At 41.3% G+C, this 17,479-nt stretch overlaps 1 protein-coding gene across 3 annotated transcripts in view; it reads right to left on the reverse strand.

Annotated features, from left to right (window-relative positions):
• The window catches only part of LOC118365113 (pre-B-cell leukemia transcription factor 1-like), a 57,803-nt gene extending 45,010 nt beyond the window's left edge, over positions 1-12,793 (reverse strand). Inside the window, exons 1-3 of one of the 3 annotated variants that reach the window (XM_052490692.1) lie at positions 11,225-12,793; positions 4,061-4,174; positions 2,278-2,351 (exon numbers count right to left, since the gene is read on the reverse strand). In XM_052490692.1, coding sequence (XP_052346652.1) covers positions 2,278-2,351; positions 4,061-4,174; positions 11,225-11,403 — 367 coding nt within the window. In that variant the 5' untranslated portion in view covers positions 11,404-12,793. The remainder of the gene's footprint in view (positions 1-2,277; positions 2,352-4,060; positions 4,175-11,224) is intronic. The other 2 variants (XM_052490690.1, XM_052490693.1) reach the window with 2 other exon arrangements.
• Between the last annotated feature and the right edge of the window lie 4,686 nt (positions 12,794-17,479).

Below are 17,479 nucleotides of genomic sequence, written 5' to 3' on the forward strand. Positions count from 1 at the left end.
AGGCTATCCTACCCCTTCCAGCCTACTCTGTTCCTATGAGGAGAGAGCAATAATACACTGCTGACAGGTCACCATAACAGGCAGCAGTACTTTCTAACTGTATTACAAAAGGAGAGCGATATAAAGGGGAGAGGAGAGAGGGCAAGAGAAGGGGAGAGTAGAGGAGGATGGGGAAGTAATTAAGGCAGGGAAGAGAGAATCCATGAAAAGGAGAGGTAAGAGTGGAGAAAGGAGGGCAGGTAGCTCTAAAGCCCAGCCTCTCTCCTCCCACGCTAGCCACCATAACCATCAATATGCCATCCATCCATCCCTCCACTCCTGAGCCGGCCTCCTCCTTTGAACCATGCCAGAGAGCGCTAGCTGACTAGAATAGCTAATAAGATAGGAACTAAGAACTTTTTAACGAGAGCCATGGCTGGTCTGGAAAAGCTGCACTACGTGACCAAAAGTATGTGGACACCTGCTCATCAAACATCTCATTCCAAAATCATGGGCATTAATATGGAGTTGGTCCCCTCCTTTGCTGCTTTAACAGCATCCACTCTTCCGGGAAGGCATTCCACTAGATGTTTGAACATTGCTGCGGGGACTTGCTTCCATTCAGCCACAAGAGCAATAGTGAGGTCAGGGACTGATGTTGGGCGAATGGTCCTGGCTCGCAATCAGAATTCCAATTCATCTCAAAGGTGTTCGATCGGGTTGAGGTCAGGGCTCTGTGCAAGCCAGTCAAGTTCTTCCACGCCGATTCAACAAACCATTTCTGTATGGACCTCGCTTTGTAAAAGGGGGCATTGTTATACTAAAACAGGAAAGGGCCTTCCCTGAACTGTTTCAATAAAGTTGGAAGCACAGTATCGTCTAGAATGTAATTGTATGCTGTGGCGTTAAGATTCTCCTTTACTGGAACTAAAGGGCCTAACACGAAAAAAAAGATTTAAAAAAGCCCCAGACTATTATTTCTCCACCAAACTTTATCGTTGGCACTACGCATTGGGTAGGTAGCATTCTTCTGGCATCTGCCAAAACCAGATTTGTCTGTCGGACTGCCAGATTGTGAAGCGAAATTCATCAAACGCGTCTCCACTGCTCCAGAGTCCAATGGTGGTTACACCACTCAGCCTGACTCTTGGCATTGCACATGGTGATCTTAGGCTTGTGTGCGGCTGCTCGGACTTGAAAACCCATTTCATGAACCTCCCAATGAACTGTTCTGGTACCGACGTTGCTTCCAGAGGCAGTTTGGATCTCGAGTGTTGCAACCAAGGAATTATTTTTTACAAGCTATGCGCTTCAGTGGTCCCACTCAGATTTGTGAGGCCTTACCCCTAAGCAACTGAGCAGTTGTTGCTCCGAGACATTTCCACTTCACAATAACAGCACTTACAGTTGATCGGGACAGACATTTGATGAACTGACTTGTTGGAAAGGTGGCATCCTATGACGGTGCCATATTGAAAGTCACTAAGATCTTCAGGAAGGCCATTCTACTGCCAATGTTTGTCTATGGAGATTGCATGGCTATGTGCTCAACTGTATACACCTGTAAACAACGGGTGTGGCTGAAATTGCCGAATCCACTAATTCAAAGGGATTTCCACATACTTTTGTATATATAGCGTACTGTCGCAGATTCTATCCCTGCCCTTTGAAATTGCTCACAGACACAGAAAATGTAGTTCAAATTGATGATATTTGCTCGTTTGCTTCCAGCAGGTTAAGATCAGCTCAGCATAACAAAAACAACCACCTACTTTCCCTTCAAACCTTAGTTACCAAATCAACCAATGAGATCAATAGCCAGTCAATAGTGTTTGGAGGTATCAATAGGTAAATGAACCAGGTGCCAAGGTTTCCATTAACGAACCAATAGAAGCACCCATAAGGCCTATATGTCTGAAACAACCTGAAAATATTGGTGCAGAGTTCTGGTCCGCAACCCAAATGGCACCTTCTTCCCTAGATAGAGCACTTCTTTTGACCAGGGCCTATAGGACCCAGTGAACAAGTGCTCGTTCAAGTTCTGCACTTCCCTTCATCGATTTAAAAAGGAAAGCACTGGCATAAGAGAGATTGTGGAAACTCCCCAGCTCATGCTTACACCAATCCAATGCTTTGAAATGTGTGGAGAGGAGTAAGGTAACTGACAATAAAATTGTATTCTTTTCCACAGAAATGTGGGTTTGCGTTATAAAACAATTCCTATTGAGTGCACATTTTAGTAGAACTGAGATTCAGGCAGACTGGGATGATAGTTGAGAACAAAAAGTGGAGACTCACCGGTCTTCTCTTTGATCTCACACAGAACGCTGAAGAGGGCAGGCTTCATTCTGTGACAATTCAGGGCGTGTTTCCTGCCGGCAAGAAAGGAGAGAGAGCGAGAGAGGGAGAAGAAAGAGAGCAAGGAAGAGAGGGAGTTGGAGGTAAGATTAGAATATATGCCTGCTTGTCCTAGTCATTTCATAGCATATGAATGGCAAAGCAAGCTAAATTAGCTAAATTAGAGTCGATGAGGTTTGTCCATCCAGCATTGATCTAGTAGTGCAAGGTCTGTATTAATGGACTTATAAAGCTCATTTAAAAAAAATAAAAAAGTAATTGTATTATCACACACTCTGTTTCACATTGAGCTTAATATCTTGGTCCCCCATAGCACTGTTATCAAGTTACCGCCAAAGCCATGTTACTTTTATACACGCAGTCATTTTTGGGTGAAAGCATACTCTGCTGAACACCCACTCAGCAACACTTGACTTTAATTATATTATAAACTCTCAATTAGAAAATGTAATTATGCAAACAACCTAAAAATGGGCCAGGCGCCATCACTGGTAGACCAGGGCCTTATTACTAACGAGCACGCAGGGCGTGTGCCCTGGGGCCCCAACCTCCAAGGGTACCCATCCAAATGATTATTATTTCCGGCGGAGGGCACCCCAAAACAAAACTTAGTTAGGTACCCAATACTGCTCTGATAGCATATGAACACGGCATAAGCCATGGCAAAATGTTTAGAATAGCAGGAAATTTGCTTTAAAACGGCTAAATTCTCTCTCAACCTCATTGCAAAATGTGTAGGATTGCAGGATTACCACTGGTAGTCATTGCAAAGATTGCGAAGCTGCATGCGGCTCTGGAATTTAAATGGCAGCTCGTGAAAATTCAATTTTAGTAGGGGGTCCTTGCCCAGGGGCTCATAATATTTAGGAGGCCTTGACATTAAAGTTTGAAAATCCCTGACACAACACACACACAGAAACATGACTCACATATTCCTCATTGCTCTGATCTGTGCAGCGTCAGTGAAGAGTTTAATATTGAGCCCTTCCAGAGTGTCATAATAACTCCCTAGAGCTGTGATCCCCAACTGAAGGGACCTTTATGATTTTTTTTGCATCTATGCCTATTTATAAAACCACAAAACATCTCATATTCAAACTCATTAAATACATTGGGGAATCATGTGCTGAAATATGCAACAGCTAAAACATACAGTCATGGATTTGACGGATAAAATAAATTGACCAAAAAAAACACAGGTCAAAATAATTACTACCCAAAAGGGGAGCATGACAAAGGTAAAAAGGTGTTCAACCGATGAGCTGTTTTGAAACATTCCCGACACAGGCATCAGAGAGAGAAGGAAACAACCATGATACAACGTATGAATGAGTAGGCAACGCCTAACCTCAACACCAGTTGTGTCCATGTAGGAGGCCTAACCTCGGCTATTTCATATGGGGAAATGCGTGAGAATTTATACGCCGAGAAGAAGTGTATATTGATGTGTCTGCTGACGAGGGAAATCGCTCGTTACATTACTTGTTTGAGCGAGTGCATAATTGTGTCCACCTGTGTGTCAGTCTTAATTCTATATTTTTATTTAACCTTTAATTACACAGGTTTGTCTCACTGAGCAACATTTTTTTATTTTGCAAGTGAGAGGATTTGAGTGGGGGGGGCCATGGAGGGAGATGGGGGTCAGGGGGGGTATGAGCAGGAGCTGGTGCTCGTGCTCTCATGGGGCATGCGGTCAGTCCTGTGGGTCCTGTACACTACTGACCTGTGCTGGAAGTTGAGGGGCAGGCCACCCCCTGCCGTGCCCCCCCCAGCTCCCCCTCCCTCTGCGGGGTCATCCGATCCGCCCCAGTGCGCCGGCGACTCCTCTGGCCAGCATCTGGATATGGGGTAATAGGGGGAGAGGGTGAGGGGCGGGCAGGACAGGTTGAGTGGTAGTGCACTAGTATGGCACTGTTGTTGTCGTCGTCTCCTCCTCATTTGTTATCGCCGATGCCACCCCAGATAGTAAAACAGCCATCCTACCACACTGGGTCAGACCCGGTACATGTCCAGCCATCTCATCTGTTCTCGCCTGCCACCCAGTCCAGACAGTCCCCCCTCCCCAGGTCAGTATAAGAGCTATGTATGCATTCATGCATGCAAGGGGCCCCACAGGTGGCATGCATGGCCTAGGCAGGCTACATTTGATGGCGTGTGTCTGCGTTGTGCAGAGATACACCAAAAACAAAGTGGAGGTCACCTATTTGGCCTAGGAGAGCAATTAGTCCAAAATCAAAGGCTAAAATGTAAATCATAGGATTGAATAGGCCTTTATCAGACCATCTAAAATCATGGACTAGGGCTAATCCATGATGGGCTATATCATGTCCAAGTCGAAAACAAGTCAAACAGTCCATTGACTTTCTCCATCTTGCTGCAGTATTGAAATACGTAATTAACTTTCATCCCTGGCACGTTTTCAAATGTATAAATAAATCTAGCCTACCTCTGCTGAGAGAAACTACTAGTGAGTAATTTCACTGATCTAGAGCATCTCAGGTCTTCAGACCTGCATATACAACTAATTAAGGTTGTCACGATACTCAGCGGTATCATGGCAACAAAAAAAAACATGAAGCGGACTACATTTTCTAAAGAAAACAGTCAATGCTGAAAACAAATAGCCTTACGTTGTCACCCATAATTATGTTTATTTCCCAAGCTATAGCACACAATATTTTACATGCAGTAGATTTTTCTTAAAGGACCCAAGAGTTCAGTCTGATACTGGTACCGTGACAACCTTACACCTCAGAATAGGCTTTAGCTGCTGCCTAAGAGTTTCTGACTCCATCCTCAGATGAGTAGCCCGGAGACATGTAAACAACAGGAGTAGGAGTGGTGGTAGAACTCCTTTAGTAGTGCCAGAGACGCATGCTCGGTCTATCCTAGGGCAAACATTAAGCGCCTTCTTGACAGACTTATTGAATCCCTTCTCAGAAAAATGTTGCCTATGTTGAATTGTTCCAAAAATGCTATCCAAGTCAGAGTAGTGGTGGTGGTGTGGTGCAACTCTTTAATTAGTACCAGAGATGCCCTGATATGGATTGGCATGCTGTAGTCTGGTAGGGGGTGGGAATCATAAGTATCCTCTTGATTAGAGGTCGACCGATGATGATTTTTCAACGCCGATGCCAATTATTGGAGGACAAAATAGCCAATACCGATTAATCGGACTATTTTTCAAATGTATTTATTTGTAATAATGACAACTACAACAATACTCAATTAACACTTATTTTAACTTAATATAATACATCAATAAAATAAATTTAGCCTCATAAATAATGAAACGTGTTCAATTTGGTTTAAATAATGCAAAAACAAAGTGTTGGAGAAGACAGTAAAAGTGCAATATGTGCCATGTAAGAAAGCTAACGTTTCAGTTCCTTGCTCCTAACATGAGAACATATGAAAGCTGGTGGTTCCTTTTAACATGAGTCTTCAATATTCCCGGGTAAGAAGTTTTAGGTTGTAGTTATTATAGGACTATTTCCCTCTATACCATTTGTATTTCATTAACCTTTGACTATTGAATGTTCTTATAGGCACTTTAGTATTGCCAGTGTAACAGTATAGCTTCTGTCCCTCTCCTCGCTCCTCCCTGGGCTCGAACCAGCAACACAACGACGATTAGCGCGCGCTAACTAGCTAGCCATTTCACTTCGGTTACACAAGCCTCATCTCGGGAGTTGAGAGGCTTGAAGTCATAAACAGCGCAATGCTTGAAGCACAACAAAGAGCTGCTGGCAAAACGCACAAAAGTGCTGTTTGAATGAATGTTAGATACTTGTATGCTCAGTCAGATTATATGCAACGCAGGACACACTAGATAATATCTAGTAATATCATCAACCATGTGTAGTTAACTAGTGATTATGATTGATTGTTTTTTTATAAGAGAAGTTTAATGCTAGCTAGCAACTTACCTTGGCTTACTGAATTCGAGTAACAAGCAGTCTCCTTGTGGAGTGAAACGAGAGAGGCAGGTCGTTATTGCGTTGGACTTGTTAACTGTAAGGTTGCAAGATTGGAGCTGACAAGGTGAAAATCTGTCATTCTGCCCCTGAACAAGGCATTTAATGAGAATGTGTTCTTAACTGACTTGCCTAGTTAAATAAAAATTGTTATGAGAACTTGAAATCGGCCCTAATTAATAGGCCATTCCGATTAATCGGTCGGTCGACCTCTACTCGATGGACTAATCCAATCCCAGACTCAAAAAAAAAAAAAAAAAAAAGAAGCTAGGCCTACCTAATCATGCGCCGAAAAATGCTAGGCAAGTAAAAATAATAATACATTTTAAAAAATGAACTAACTGCTAAACTCTGAACATCTCTCAGACACAGAGTATAAATCTATAGCACAGACATCCAAAAACTCACAACCACATCATGCACACACCATAGACATTGAGAGAAAAAAAAAAAAAAAAAAAAAAGTCTTCAACATTGTACACACACAAACATTATTTTGGGCCTAATTTTTCTCTTGAACACGTATTCCAGTTAGTTACGTCTTCAAAGTTATACCCTTAACAGTAAAGGTAATATCCTCGAGTTCATCAGAATCATCATAAGCTGTGGGTGTAGCGTCCAGCACCCCCATCTCATTAATAGAAACTAGATTCAGACAGCTGCACTCCCGTACACGTTTTAGGAGAATTGATTGCACCACTTGCAAAATGAAAGGGATTGCACACCACGAGGAAGGGAGGGAGTGAATTAATTAAGAGAACCAGGTGGTCAAATGTGTGGTGGAAAATCACTAGCAAATGACATCACACACACTGGTCTCGTATTGGGACAGCCGGGTCTTTTGTTCACAATTCTGAACCCCCCCTGAATTCAGCTGACCTACAGCTCCTCAAAGTCACATGGCATATGAATATGGGCAATTTGCTTATTGTCATGCACACACACACACACACCAAGAGTCATGATATGCAAACATATATTATGCATGCATTAACAAGTGAAGTGAAAGACTTAAAATATTAATGATTGCTCTGTCAAAACAAGTGACTGATTAGATTAACATGTCCTATAACTACACCATGCTATTATATTTCCATAGCCATGTTGACGTGTCATATCAGATCTGGCAATAGAAATAACTTTTACAAGCCCACACAAGTGAAGTCCCTCCAACATTTCAATTAAAGGCAGGCTGATTATCTATGCTAATGACAATGTTGGAGATTAATCAAGTGTATTTATGTGTCCAAACGTGCACCCTATATAGTGCAATATGCAAAAAAAATTGTGCACTATATAGGGAACACGGTGCCATTTGGGACGCATTCCTAAATGGTCCTTGCCATCTGGGTTCTTTGGGACGTCCTTACCACATGGATGTTAAAATTTACAATGGCTAAGGTAAGAGTTAAGGTTCGGTAAGACTTATGGGATCCCGGATAGCACTAACACACTATTTATCTAGGAGGGCTAACAATTTGGCAGGCCTGTGATGGGAAAATATTGTTTGATTGCGCTTGCATGTGTTCAGTGATGTAACATAAAATAAAATTAAAATAAATAAAATAACAACACTAAATGAATGCTAATGTAATTGAAAGAGGAAAGGTGACTTCACAATCTTCATCCACTTTATTTTAAAAATGGTGGTCTGACACACACCTTCATTAGGATGTAGGTTGAACAATCGTAGATAGTACAATCTGTCAAGATTAAATACTAACCCTTAGCAGAGTTAAACAAGTTGAAATGTGTGAACTGAAAATGTATTTATACTACACGCACTACTGTCACATGGCATGGTCATTTGACGACAGCCAAAAACTTGTTTAAACTTTACACATTGGGGAAAACTTCAGCTTTCATGTAGTCATGCCCACTCTTCAAGAGATCGAGGTGAACCGACAAGGTATCATAGATCTGAATGTTACATTTTACATAACCTGGGTAACACTGTTTGCCCTGGCTTTCCAACTACCTAGGAGCTAAATCAGATGTGCTATTTGCATAGTTGAAGTCGGAAGTACACTGGGGTTGGAATCATTAAAACACTCCACACATTTCTTGTTAACAAACTACATTTTGGCAAGTCGGTCAAGACATCCACTTTGTGCATGACACAAGTAATTTTTACAACAATTGTTTAGAGGGATTATTTCACTGTATCACAATTCCAGTGGGTCAGAAGTTTACAAACACTAAATTGACTGTGCCTTTAAACAACTTAGAACATTTCAGAAAATGATGTCATGGCTTTAGAAACTTCGGATTGACTCAAATTATGTCAATTAGCCTATTGGAGGTGTACCTGTGGATGTATTTAAGGCCTACCTTCAAACTCAGTGCCTCTTTGCTTGACATCATGGGAAAAAACAAAAGAAATCAGCCAAGACCTCAGAGATAAAAATTTTTAAAAATTGTCGACCCCACAAGTCTGATTCATCCTTGGGAGTAATTTCCAAATGCCTGAAGGTACCACGTTCATCTATCAAAACACTAGTACGCAAGTACTAGTACCGTGGTCCTTCTGTGGCTCAGTTGGTAGAGCATGGCGCTTGTAACGCCAGGGTAGTGGGTTCGATTCCCGGGACCACCCATACGTAGAATGTATGCACACATGACTGTAAGTCGCTTTGGATAAAAGCGTCAGCTAAATGGCATATATTAAGTATAAACACCATGGGACCACACAGCCGTCATACCGCTCAGAAAGGAGACGTGTTCTGTCTCCTAGAGATGAACGTACTTGGTGCGAAAAGTGAAAATCAATCCCAGAACAGCAGCAAAGGACCTTGTGAAAATGCTGGAGGAAACAGGTACATAAGTATCTATATCCACAGTAAAAAAAAAAAAGAGTCTTATATCGACATAACCTGAAAGGCCGCTCAGCAAGGAAGAAGCCACTGCTCCAAAAACTCTATAAAAAAGCCAGACTACGGTTTGCAACTGCACATGGGGACGAAGATCGTACTTTTTGGAGAAACGTCCTCTGGTCTGATGAAACAAAAATGGAACGATTTGGCCATAATGACCAATGTTATGTTTGGAGGAAAAAGGGGGAGGCTTGCAAGCCAAAGAACACCATCCCAATTGTGAAGCACAGGGGTGGCAGCATCATGTTGTGGGGGTGCTTTGCCGCAGGAGGGACTATATTATATTGAAGCAACATCTCAAGACATCAGTCAGGAAGTTAAAGCTTGGTCGCAAATGGGTCTTCAAAATGGACAATGACATCAAGCATACTTCCAAAGTTGTGGCAAAATGACTTAAGGACAACAAAGTCAAGGTATTAGAGAAGCCATCAAAGCCATGACTTCAATCCTATAGAAAATGTGTGGGCAGAACTGAAAAAGCCTGTGTGAGCAATTAGGCCTACAAACCTGACTCAGTTACACCATCTCTGTCAGGAGAAATGGGCCAAAATTCCCCCAACTTATTGTGGGAAGCTTGTGGAAAGCTAACCAAAACATTTGACCCAAGTTAAACAATTTAAAAAGGCAATGCTACCAAATACTAATTGAGTGAATGTAAACTTCTGACCCACTGGCAATGTGTAGAAATAAAAGCATGAAATAAATCACTCTTCTATTATTCTGACATTTCACATTCTTAAATTAAAGTGGTGATCCTAATTGACCAAAAACAGGGAATATTTACTAGGATTAAATGTCAGGAATAGTGAAAAACTGGGTTTAAATGTATTTGGCTAAGGCATATGTAAAGTACCAACTTCAACTGTAACTGTACATCAAAACATGAAATCAGGCAAAGATGCCACGACGTGTGAAAACCACATTTTTTTTAAATTTACCTTTATTTAACTAGGCAAGTCAGTTAAGAACAGATTCTTATTTTCAATGGCAGCCTAGGAACAGTGGGTTAACTGTTGCTAAATGCTAAATTTACACTTGCTGTATACTGCTTTAATAACCTGTTGTAACAGTTGCAGCCGAAAGTATTTTTCAGTGACAACACGTTTGTGTGGCGTCAGTCTTCTGTTTACAGACAGGTGTTTGGATACGCTGCCAATTAGCACAGGTAGTCAACTGTCTTCCGTAAAACAAGCGCTTTTACTTGGAAATATGGCCACGTGGGAACCCTAAAGCACAGTAAAAAAAAAAAGTGAGCGGTAATTTAACCTTTTGTTTTTTGAAAATGATTTCTTGCTGCTATGAAAGATACAATCATTATGTTTACAAAACTGTACCACAATTGATGCATGTTACCTTTTAGCTTATGCGTGGGGCTCTTAACACAACTTCACTAGCCAGAAGACACCATTGTCACTAGGCGTTAAAGGTGGTTAGCATCTATGAATGGGCTAAACCAGAGGTGTTAAACAAATTTTGTCCCAGGGCCGCATTGTCTTCAACCGGGTACGGAGAGCTGCACTGAAAATGTTATTTCTCTGCCTTCAAAAATCGGAAAGCTTTAATTAGATTTTTTGGAGTGCTCGAAAGTCAAGAAACTGTATGAGTGTAAACTCCATTATCATTTATACAGTTAAGATTTTGTTTTAGTAATTTAAAATATTTTGACTGTTTTCCTCCACACAAAAATAAAAACTATTTTACTCAAAGATTGCATGATTGGACCCCCTCGTGGGCCGGATATGGCACCTGGGCCGTATGTTTGGCACCAATGGGCTAGGCTATAGAAATATTTTGTGTGTATGTATGAGCCTGCTTCCTTTATTCGTGTAGCCCTCCATTAAATTATTCGTCAGATAAATTAAATCTTCTGTTGACAAACCACAAGTGACTGAATAAAGCAGCGTGCATCACATCAAACAATATCCATCATTGTACTGTACCAGGCAACAAGCGAGCAACAGAACACAAGACGAAAGCATTAACAAAAACATATAGTCTCATCTTCGCTCCAAATATCCCTCACAGCTCGTTTCTTACCTGGCCTGCGCCTCGTCCAAGCTTTCGTCTGTGATTGCCATGATCTGTTGTAGAATATCCCCAATGTCTTGTTGAGGTTGACCGAGCTGTTTCCTAACCGAGTCTGGGTCGCCAACGTCGCCTTGTGATAACCCGCCGAGTCCGGTGAGACCCGCCAGCATTCGCGTTTGATCATCCATGGCTACTTAAACGTAGGTCCTTTCCTCACAATCGAATTCACAGTTAGCCAGATAGCTAGCTAACAATGAAACCCCCAGCACAAAGCATACGCCACTGGCTGATAGTAATTAATTACAGCCAGCTAACGTTAGTTAACCAAAAAAAAAAATCATTCCAAAGCAGTTCCACATTCATAAACGATTTGTGCTTACTCGCCGATGTCAACCGGGGCAAGCTGCTATAGCGAATAAATGCTGCTAGCTAAGCAACTGTCAAGCTAGCTGTGTAGCCCTAAGAAATATACAGGGGGGGGGAAAAGCAACGGACACATGCACCTAAGTAGGGAGCTGGCAGACAGCGCCTCGCGCTAAATACAAGAAAATCGTTATGTCCGGCAAATAAAATATGCATTCAAAATAAAGCAAAAAATAAAGACAAAACAAAATGTGGCAACACCTTGCTAGCTAGATGCATACATCAATAAATCACACTCGCGGTGGTTCAGAAGGGGCTTATCAAAAAATAGTATTGTTTACCCAGACAGGGAAAAAGCTGCGCGAGGACCAGTGTGCATCGTTCACATACCAGCTCGCGCTAGCTGGTGTAGCTAATGACCAAATTAGCTGGCTAAGTAGCCAGTTAGCTAGACACTTCTTGTGAATAAAACAAACTCGTATGGCATCGGTAAAGAAAATAACTGATTGACTATAATTTGATAACACTAGCTATGCAAATAACAGGCAAGGGTTTATTTAGATAACTATGCTGGCGCAAGTAAATAACGCTAGCTAAGTTGATATATATATATATATTTTAAGTGGGACCACAATGCTGAAGCTCAAAACATAGCTAAGTTGATGTGTGCTAAACTAGAATCACATCATCGCAAATGATTGATCAATTCCAAACAAAAATGTAGCAAGTGGGCAATGCTAGTTAATAAGGCAACGACACTGGCATGCTAAATAGTTAGCTAACAAGATGATCAACCGTGTATTTTCACGGGTCGGAAACGGGACAGTCACTCTCCTCCCACATAAAAACCACGTTTGAGGAAAAAAATGTTTGCTGAAAGTTATAATGGCATTTTCCACCGGTCAGCCACGGCAAGTTGAATTACATTACACTCTCGGCTGCAGTAGAGTGTGTGTTTTCTCTGATCCTTATATTTTTGCAGGACAAAGGTTGGCGTTTCCTCCCTTCTGCTCACGAAGCCACAGCAGACTGACTATACAATATCGCGCGTTCAATTCATGATGCAACTGCGTCACCGCACCTAGGCTGTCAGATCTTATTGATGAGATATTTACCTTCCATTTTATTGAAATATTTTCCTGTTTCATATAAACTAATCCAGGGCCACATGAAAAACTTCAGTCGGCTAATTTCGACTTTTGTTTTGAACCACTTCCCTGACATGCAGATGACCCATGTCATCCGTATGACACCGAACAGTGTTAGCCCACTGAGCTAAGGCTGGCAATTAGGCATCGTTCCTATTTATGTCAAAGGACTTCAAGGAAGCACTTCTGCTACAATAGTATACTGCCAAGAGGTCTTGACCTCAGTGGCACAGGTGATACACTACATTTGCAGGGGGCAGATCAAGGGGATGAGTTTGTGTACTTATTGGACTTGGCTAAGTGTCAGTCTGACACAATTGTAATTAGTAGTGCAAGCTTTATTTACTGTCAAGATCACCTCAACCCTGAACTGTCAATCGATTGAATTACCACCACGCTCAACCCATTGACCAAATCAATGACTGAATCATGCAGTACTGGGACCAATATTGAAGCATCTCATTATTAATCTACAAAAAATGTGTCAAATTGGAACAAATCACACCATCAAATAGGCCACTATTAAAACAGGCTGTGTTCAGAAACATCCAATGAATGAAACGTCCGGTCTTTTAATGTGAGAAATATGGACAGCACCGATTGAATACAAGTCTTCAATTTTTTTTAATATATATTTTATTTTTTAACAAACGTGGACGTTTTTGCTGTCATTTATCACTCAGATGAGAGAGCAGCGCCTAGTGGTTAGAGCATTGGGAGACTGAATAGACATGGAGAAAAGGCTGACTGCTGTGCTGGAATGATGGGTGTATACACCACGAAGGGGAGTGCACAGGACAAAACTGGCTGTGGATTATGCTGATGCTCGGAGCATCCCTCTTCTACAGTCTATGCCTAATCAATCTGAAGTTAAAGGGAGAGGGGGTAGATTTTTACAAAGACCTGGCCTAACAGGGAGAAAAATCATTTTTACAGCACCAACAGGCATTTACACGTCAAAGTAGGCCCAGGCCTGTTGTGGGTCACAAGAAACCATCACATTTAACCCTGTTTATTTGAATACATTTTTGGTCCATTTGCAAACGCTATATTGTAATAGTAATGTTAAGCAGTGATGTCAAAACATCTAAATAAACTACACGATCAATAAATAAGCTAATCCATATTTTGTATCTAGTTCTGTTCTTTTCCTATTTATATCCCTTCTGTTCTGTGAATGTTGTTTTCTCCAGTGCCTGAATGCGTCTTGACTACTTTCAATTTGTAAGCAGGAGAAGCTCTCTTTCTCATCCCACAAGCACCCAGCCTTATTTTAATCTAAATAAGAATCAATCTCTTGCTGTGCACCAGCCTCCCTCCGTGATTCCCCAGCACTCACAACCTCACTTTTCTCCCAAACCTCTATCCTTTCATTCTTACCATGCCCCCCCACTGCAAGAACAGCCCACAGAAAATACGTATGTTTGTAATACAGCAATAAATAAGATGAAATATCATGGTGATTTGAGTCAGTAGGTGCAAGGCACCTTTCCTATTTGGTGGTCAGAACATGAACCTGTCCGATTCCTTTTACACAATTTCTTAAAAAAAAAAAAAACAGACATCACATTGTTCATGCAAGTGTAACCCTATTGACTGTTAAACTTCTGAGGAAATATTCCTTGTTGGGGCCACATTCAGTTGTTCATGTTTCTCCTGGTAAGAGGAAGGCTCAACCTTATAACATGAAAGATGGTGAGAACTGAAGATGTGATAGTGAGCGATTGAAAAAAAAGAAGGGGGGGGGGGTTATGACACACCAGGCATAATATCAGGCCTTCGTTCTGCGCCAGTGACCCGGTGAAAAGAAAGGGAGGGAGTCAAGATGAGGTGGGGATGAGGTGGGGGAGGGGCCTCCTCCCTGATGGACAGGAGAAGGGACAGGAAGACATAGCAGTGCTGGAGGAGAGAAAAGAGGACTGAATCTCTGGACAAAACAGAGAAGATTGAGGGATAAGAAAGGGTCAGGGAGTAAAGTATTATACAAGGGTGTGTTGAGAGAACTATCAAGTTGTGTGTACAGAGAATTCTTCCCCTTGTTACACACTGAAACCAAGAGATGTTTCAAAGGAGTTGGGAAGGAATAATAGTTTCACATTTCCTTGTTTATGAAGGGTTAAAAACAAACACAGGATTGGACCTGGTCTTAAAACAACTGATTCAATGGTCAAAAAATGCAAGACAAATTCAGATAATTACTGTTTAATAATATATATATTTTTAGCATAAACAAAACAATTTTTTACAAGAAAAACAGACAAGAATGTACAGGAAAATTAAGGAAAGCAGGTATCTTACAAACTAACCCCAAAATTCATCCACTGCAAGTTCATATTTTTCTCTACATCTTTTACTGTAGGTGAATATTCATTAGCTATTTAAATAAAGGGTGAGATCGCCCTCTGGTGGCCAACAGCATACGTTTCGTAGGGAGACCGGTATCTGTCAGGACCCATAGCACTCTGGTCAAAAGTAGTGCACTATATAAGGAATGGGGTGCCATTTGGGAGGACCAAAATAGTATAGTGGTGGAATAGAATAGATAGAAAGTTTTAGCTGAAATAATCCACATTCATCCCGTGAAGAAAGATACCAAAGACTTATTCACAAACAACCACACAAGCCACCACAGAGAACAGCTAAATTAGGGAGCCATGGGTAGAGTTAAGACATTACATAAATACAGAAAAAGCCAGACTGATCTTTCTCATAGGTCATTCATTGAGTGAACCTGGATGAAACCAAAGGTCACAATAGAGTCTGTGCTATTAAAGGTGTGCCTTGTCCTGCGTGTACAAAGCCAGAATTCAGTTCGCTTAGTTATCTTTTTTTGCCATGAAAAATCTAGTTTGGTTGTACCATGATACTGTATTGCAATAACCCTAAAACAGAGGTACTAGAATTATACGGTGGATGATGTATTGGTTGATACAGAGGATACGGGTCCTGCCAGTAGATCTCTGACTGGGTCAGAGGAGAGATACTGGAATCCCACATCAGCCGCTGATGGGAGCAGATGTACACACTTAATACATGATCACAACAAATACATTTAATAAACACAAAGATAATATACTCACTAGGCTGCAGGTAGCCTAGTGGTTAGAGTGTTGGACTAGTAACCAGAAGGTTGCTAGATCAAATCCCCAAGCTGACAAGGTAAAAAAAAAATCTGTTGTTCTGCCCCTGAACAAGGCAGTTAGCCTCCCAGGGAACAGTAGGTTGTCATTGAAAATATGAATTTGTTCTTAACTGATGTGCCTAGTTAAAGGTTCAATAAAAAAATTAATCAAAACAATTCAAAGGGGCAGCGCAGTTAAGAATGTGATTGCCAATTTTTAAATGCTTCCACACAGAGGTCGAAATAACACGGAAATGGTTAATTATGATAATGCCCTTCTTGGAAGAGCTGCCTGGAATTTCAGCCCACATCATGACTTCACAAGGTGATCTGCTTATAATAGACCAATGACTATTCATCTGGGTAGGGGGGAGGCTCTAGACCATCCTATCAGGGATGTGTATGCAAATATCTTAAAATTTGCTTCATAACACCCACAAGATCAGATTGAACATTTCAACAGCCAAACGAGACTCAGGGAATAAAATGATCAAAATAGTTATTTTTCATTAAATAAACAGTGATATTAGACAGTGATGATTTAAAGACCTTTAATAAGTCAAGAAGTGTTCAGCAGGGAGAAAACATTTTGAAACAGAAAGGGAAGGTACTACCTAAATTGAAACAGATTAGAATTTTCTGTTGCAAAGGTTCTGCCCTACTGAACACGACCCTGAGAACCACTACAGCCATCCATCCATACAGACATGCCCTTACCCAATCTGCTGCTTGTCTCATTCACCAGTAGCCGAGCCTGTTCCTGTCTGGACTGCAGCTCCCTGACCATCTTACACTGTGTGTCCATCTATGGAGGAACAATGTTTTTTTTATTACGTGCAACTCACATTTTGAGGGTGATAAGCGTTTCACCACTTCAACAGTAATAAAAACCGGCCTTCGATATGCACTCATCTACAACAAAAGCCAGGGCAGCACCGTGGTTGAGGCAAATAAACTCTCGGCTGGGCGATATGGCCAAAATATGTCAATACTTTCTTGTATTAAAAAAATAAATACAATTTCTAGATATGCTTTATGAGTAGTGCATGACTAGCGTGGCAACATTAATTCTAAGTGTTTTAATGGGCCTTTCTCCATTCTGGTTGAACAATATAAAACAAATCAAAGTTCAAACAAAATATTGAATATAGTGACTGGGCACTTCGAAGTGTTTGACATGACAAGGAATCAAAAAGCAAGGTGTTATTGCGACAGGGTATGAACCAAATGTTGGTCAGTGTTTTCCAGTGGATCCTAATTAGAGGTTACGTTTCATGCACTCTTACTTGATGTAGCTAAAATATTGTGTTCTACATTTGGAATTTTATTTAACTTGGCAAGTCAGTAAAGAACAAATTCTTATTTACAATGACGGCCTTCACCAACCAAATCCGGACGACACTGGAGCAATTGTGGGACTCCCAATCACAGCTAGTTGTGATACAGCCTGGAATCGAACCAGGGTGTCTGTAGTGACGCCTCAAGCACTGAGATACAGTGCCTTTGACAGCGGCGCCACTCGGAAGCCAAGGCGTTGCCTATTCCTCTCAGATTCAGAATATGCCATTGTACAAACACTGGTATCAGCACAGATAGATATTTCACCGGACGTATAAATGTGAAGTATCCGCT

The sequence above is a fragment of the Oncorhynchus keta genome, chromosome 32, assembly GCF_023373465.1.
Source record: "Oncorhynchus keta strain PuntledgeMale-10-30-2019 chromosome 32, Oket_V2, whole genome shotgun sequence".
NCBI classification, from domain to species: Eukaryota; Metazoa; Chordata; class Actinopteri; order Salmoniformes; family Salmonidae; genus Oncorhynchus; species Oncorhynchus keta.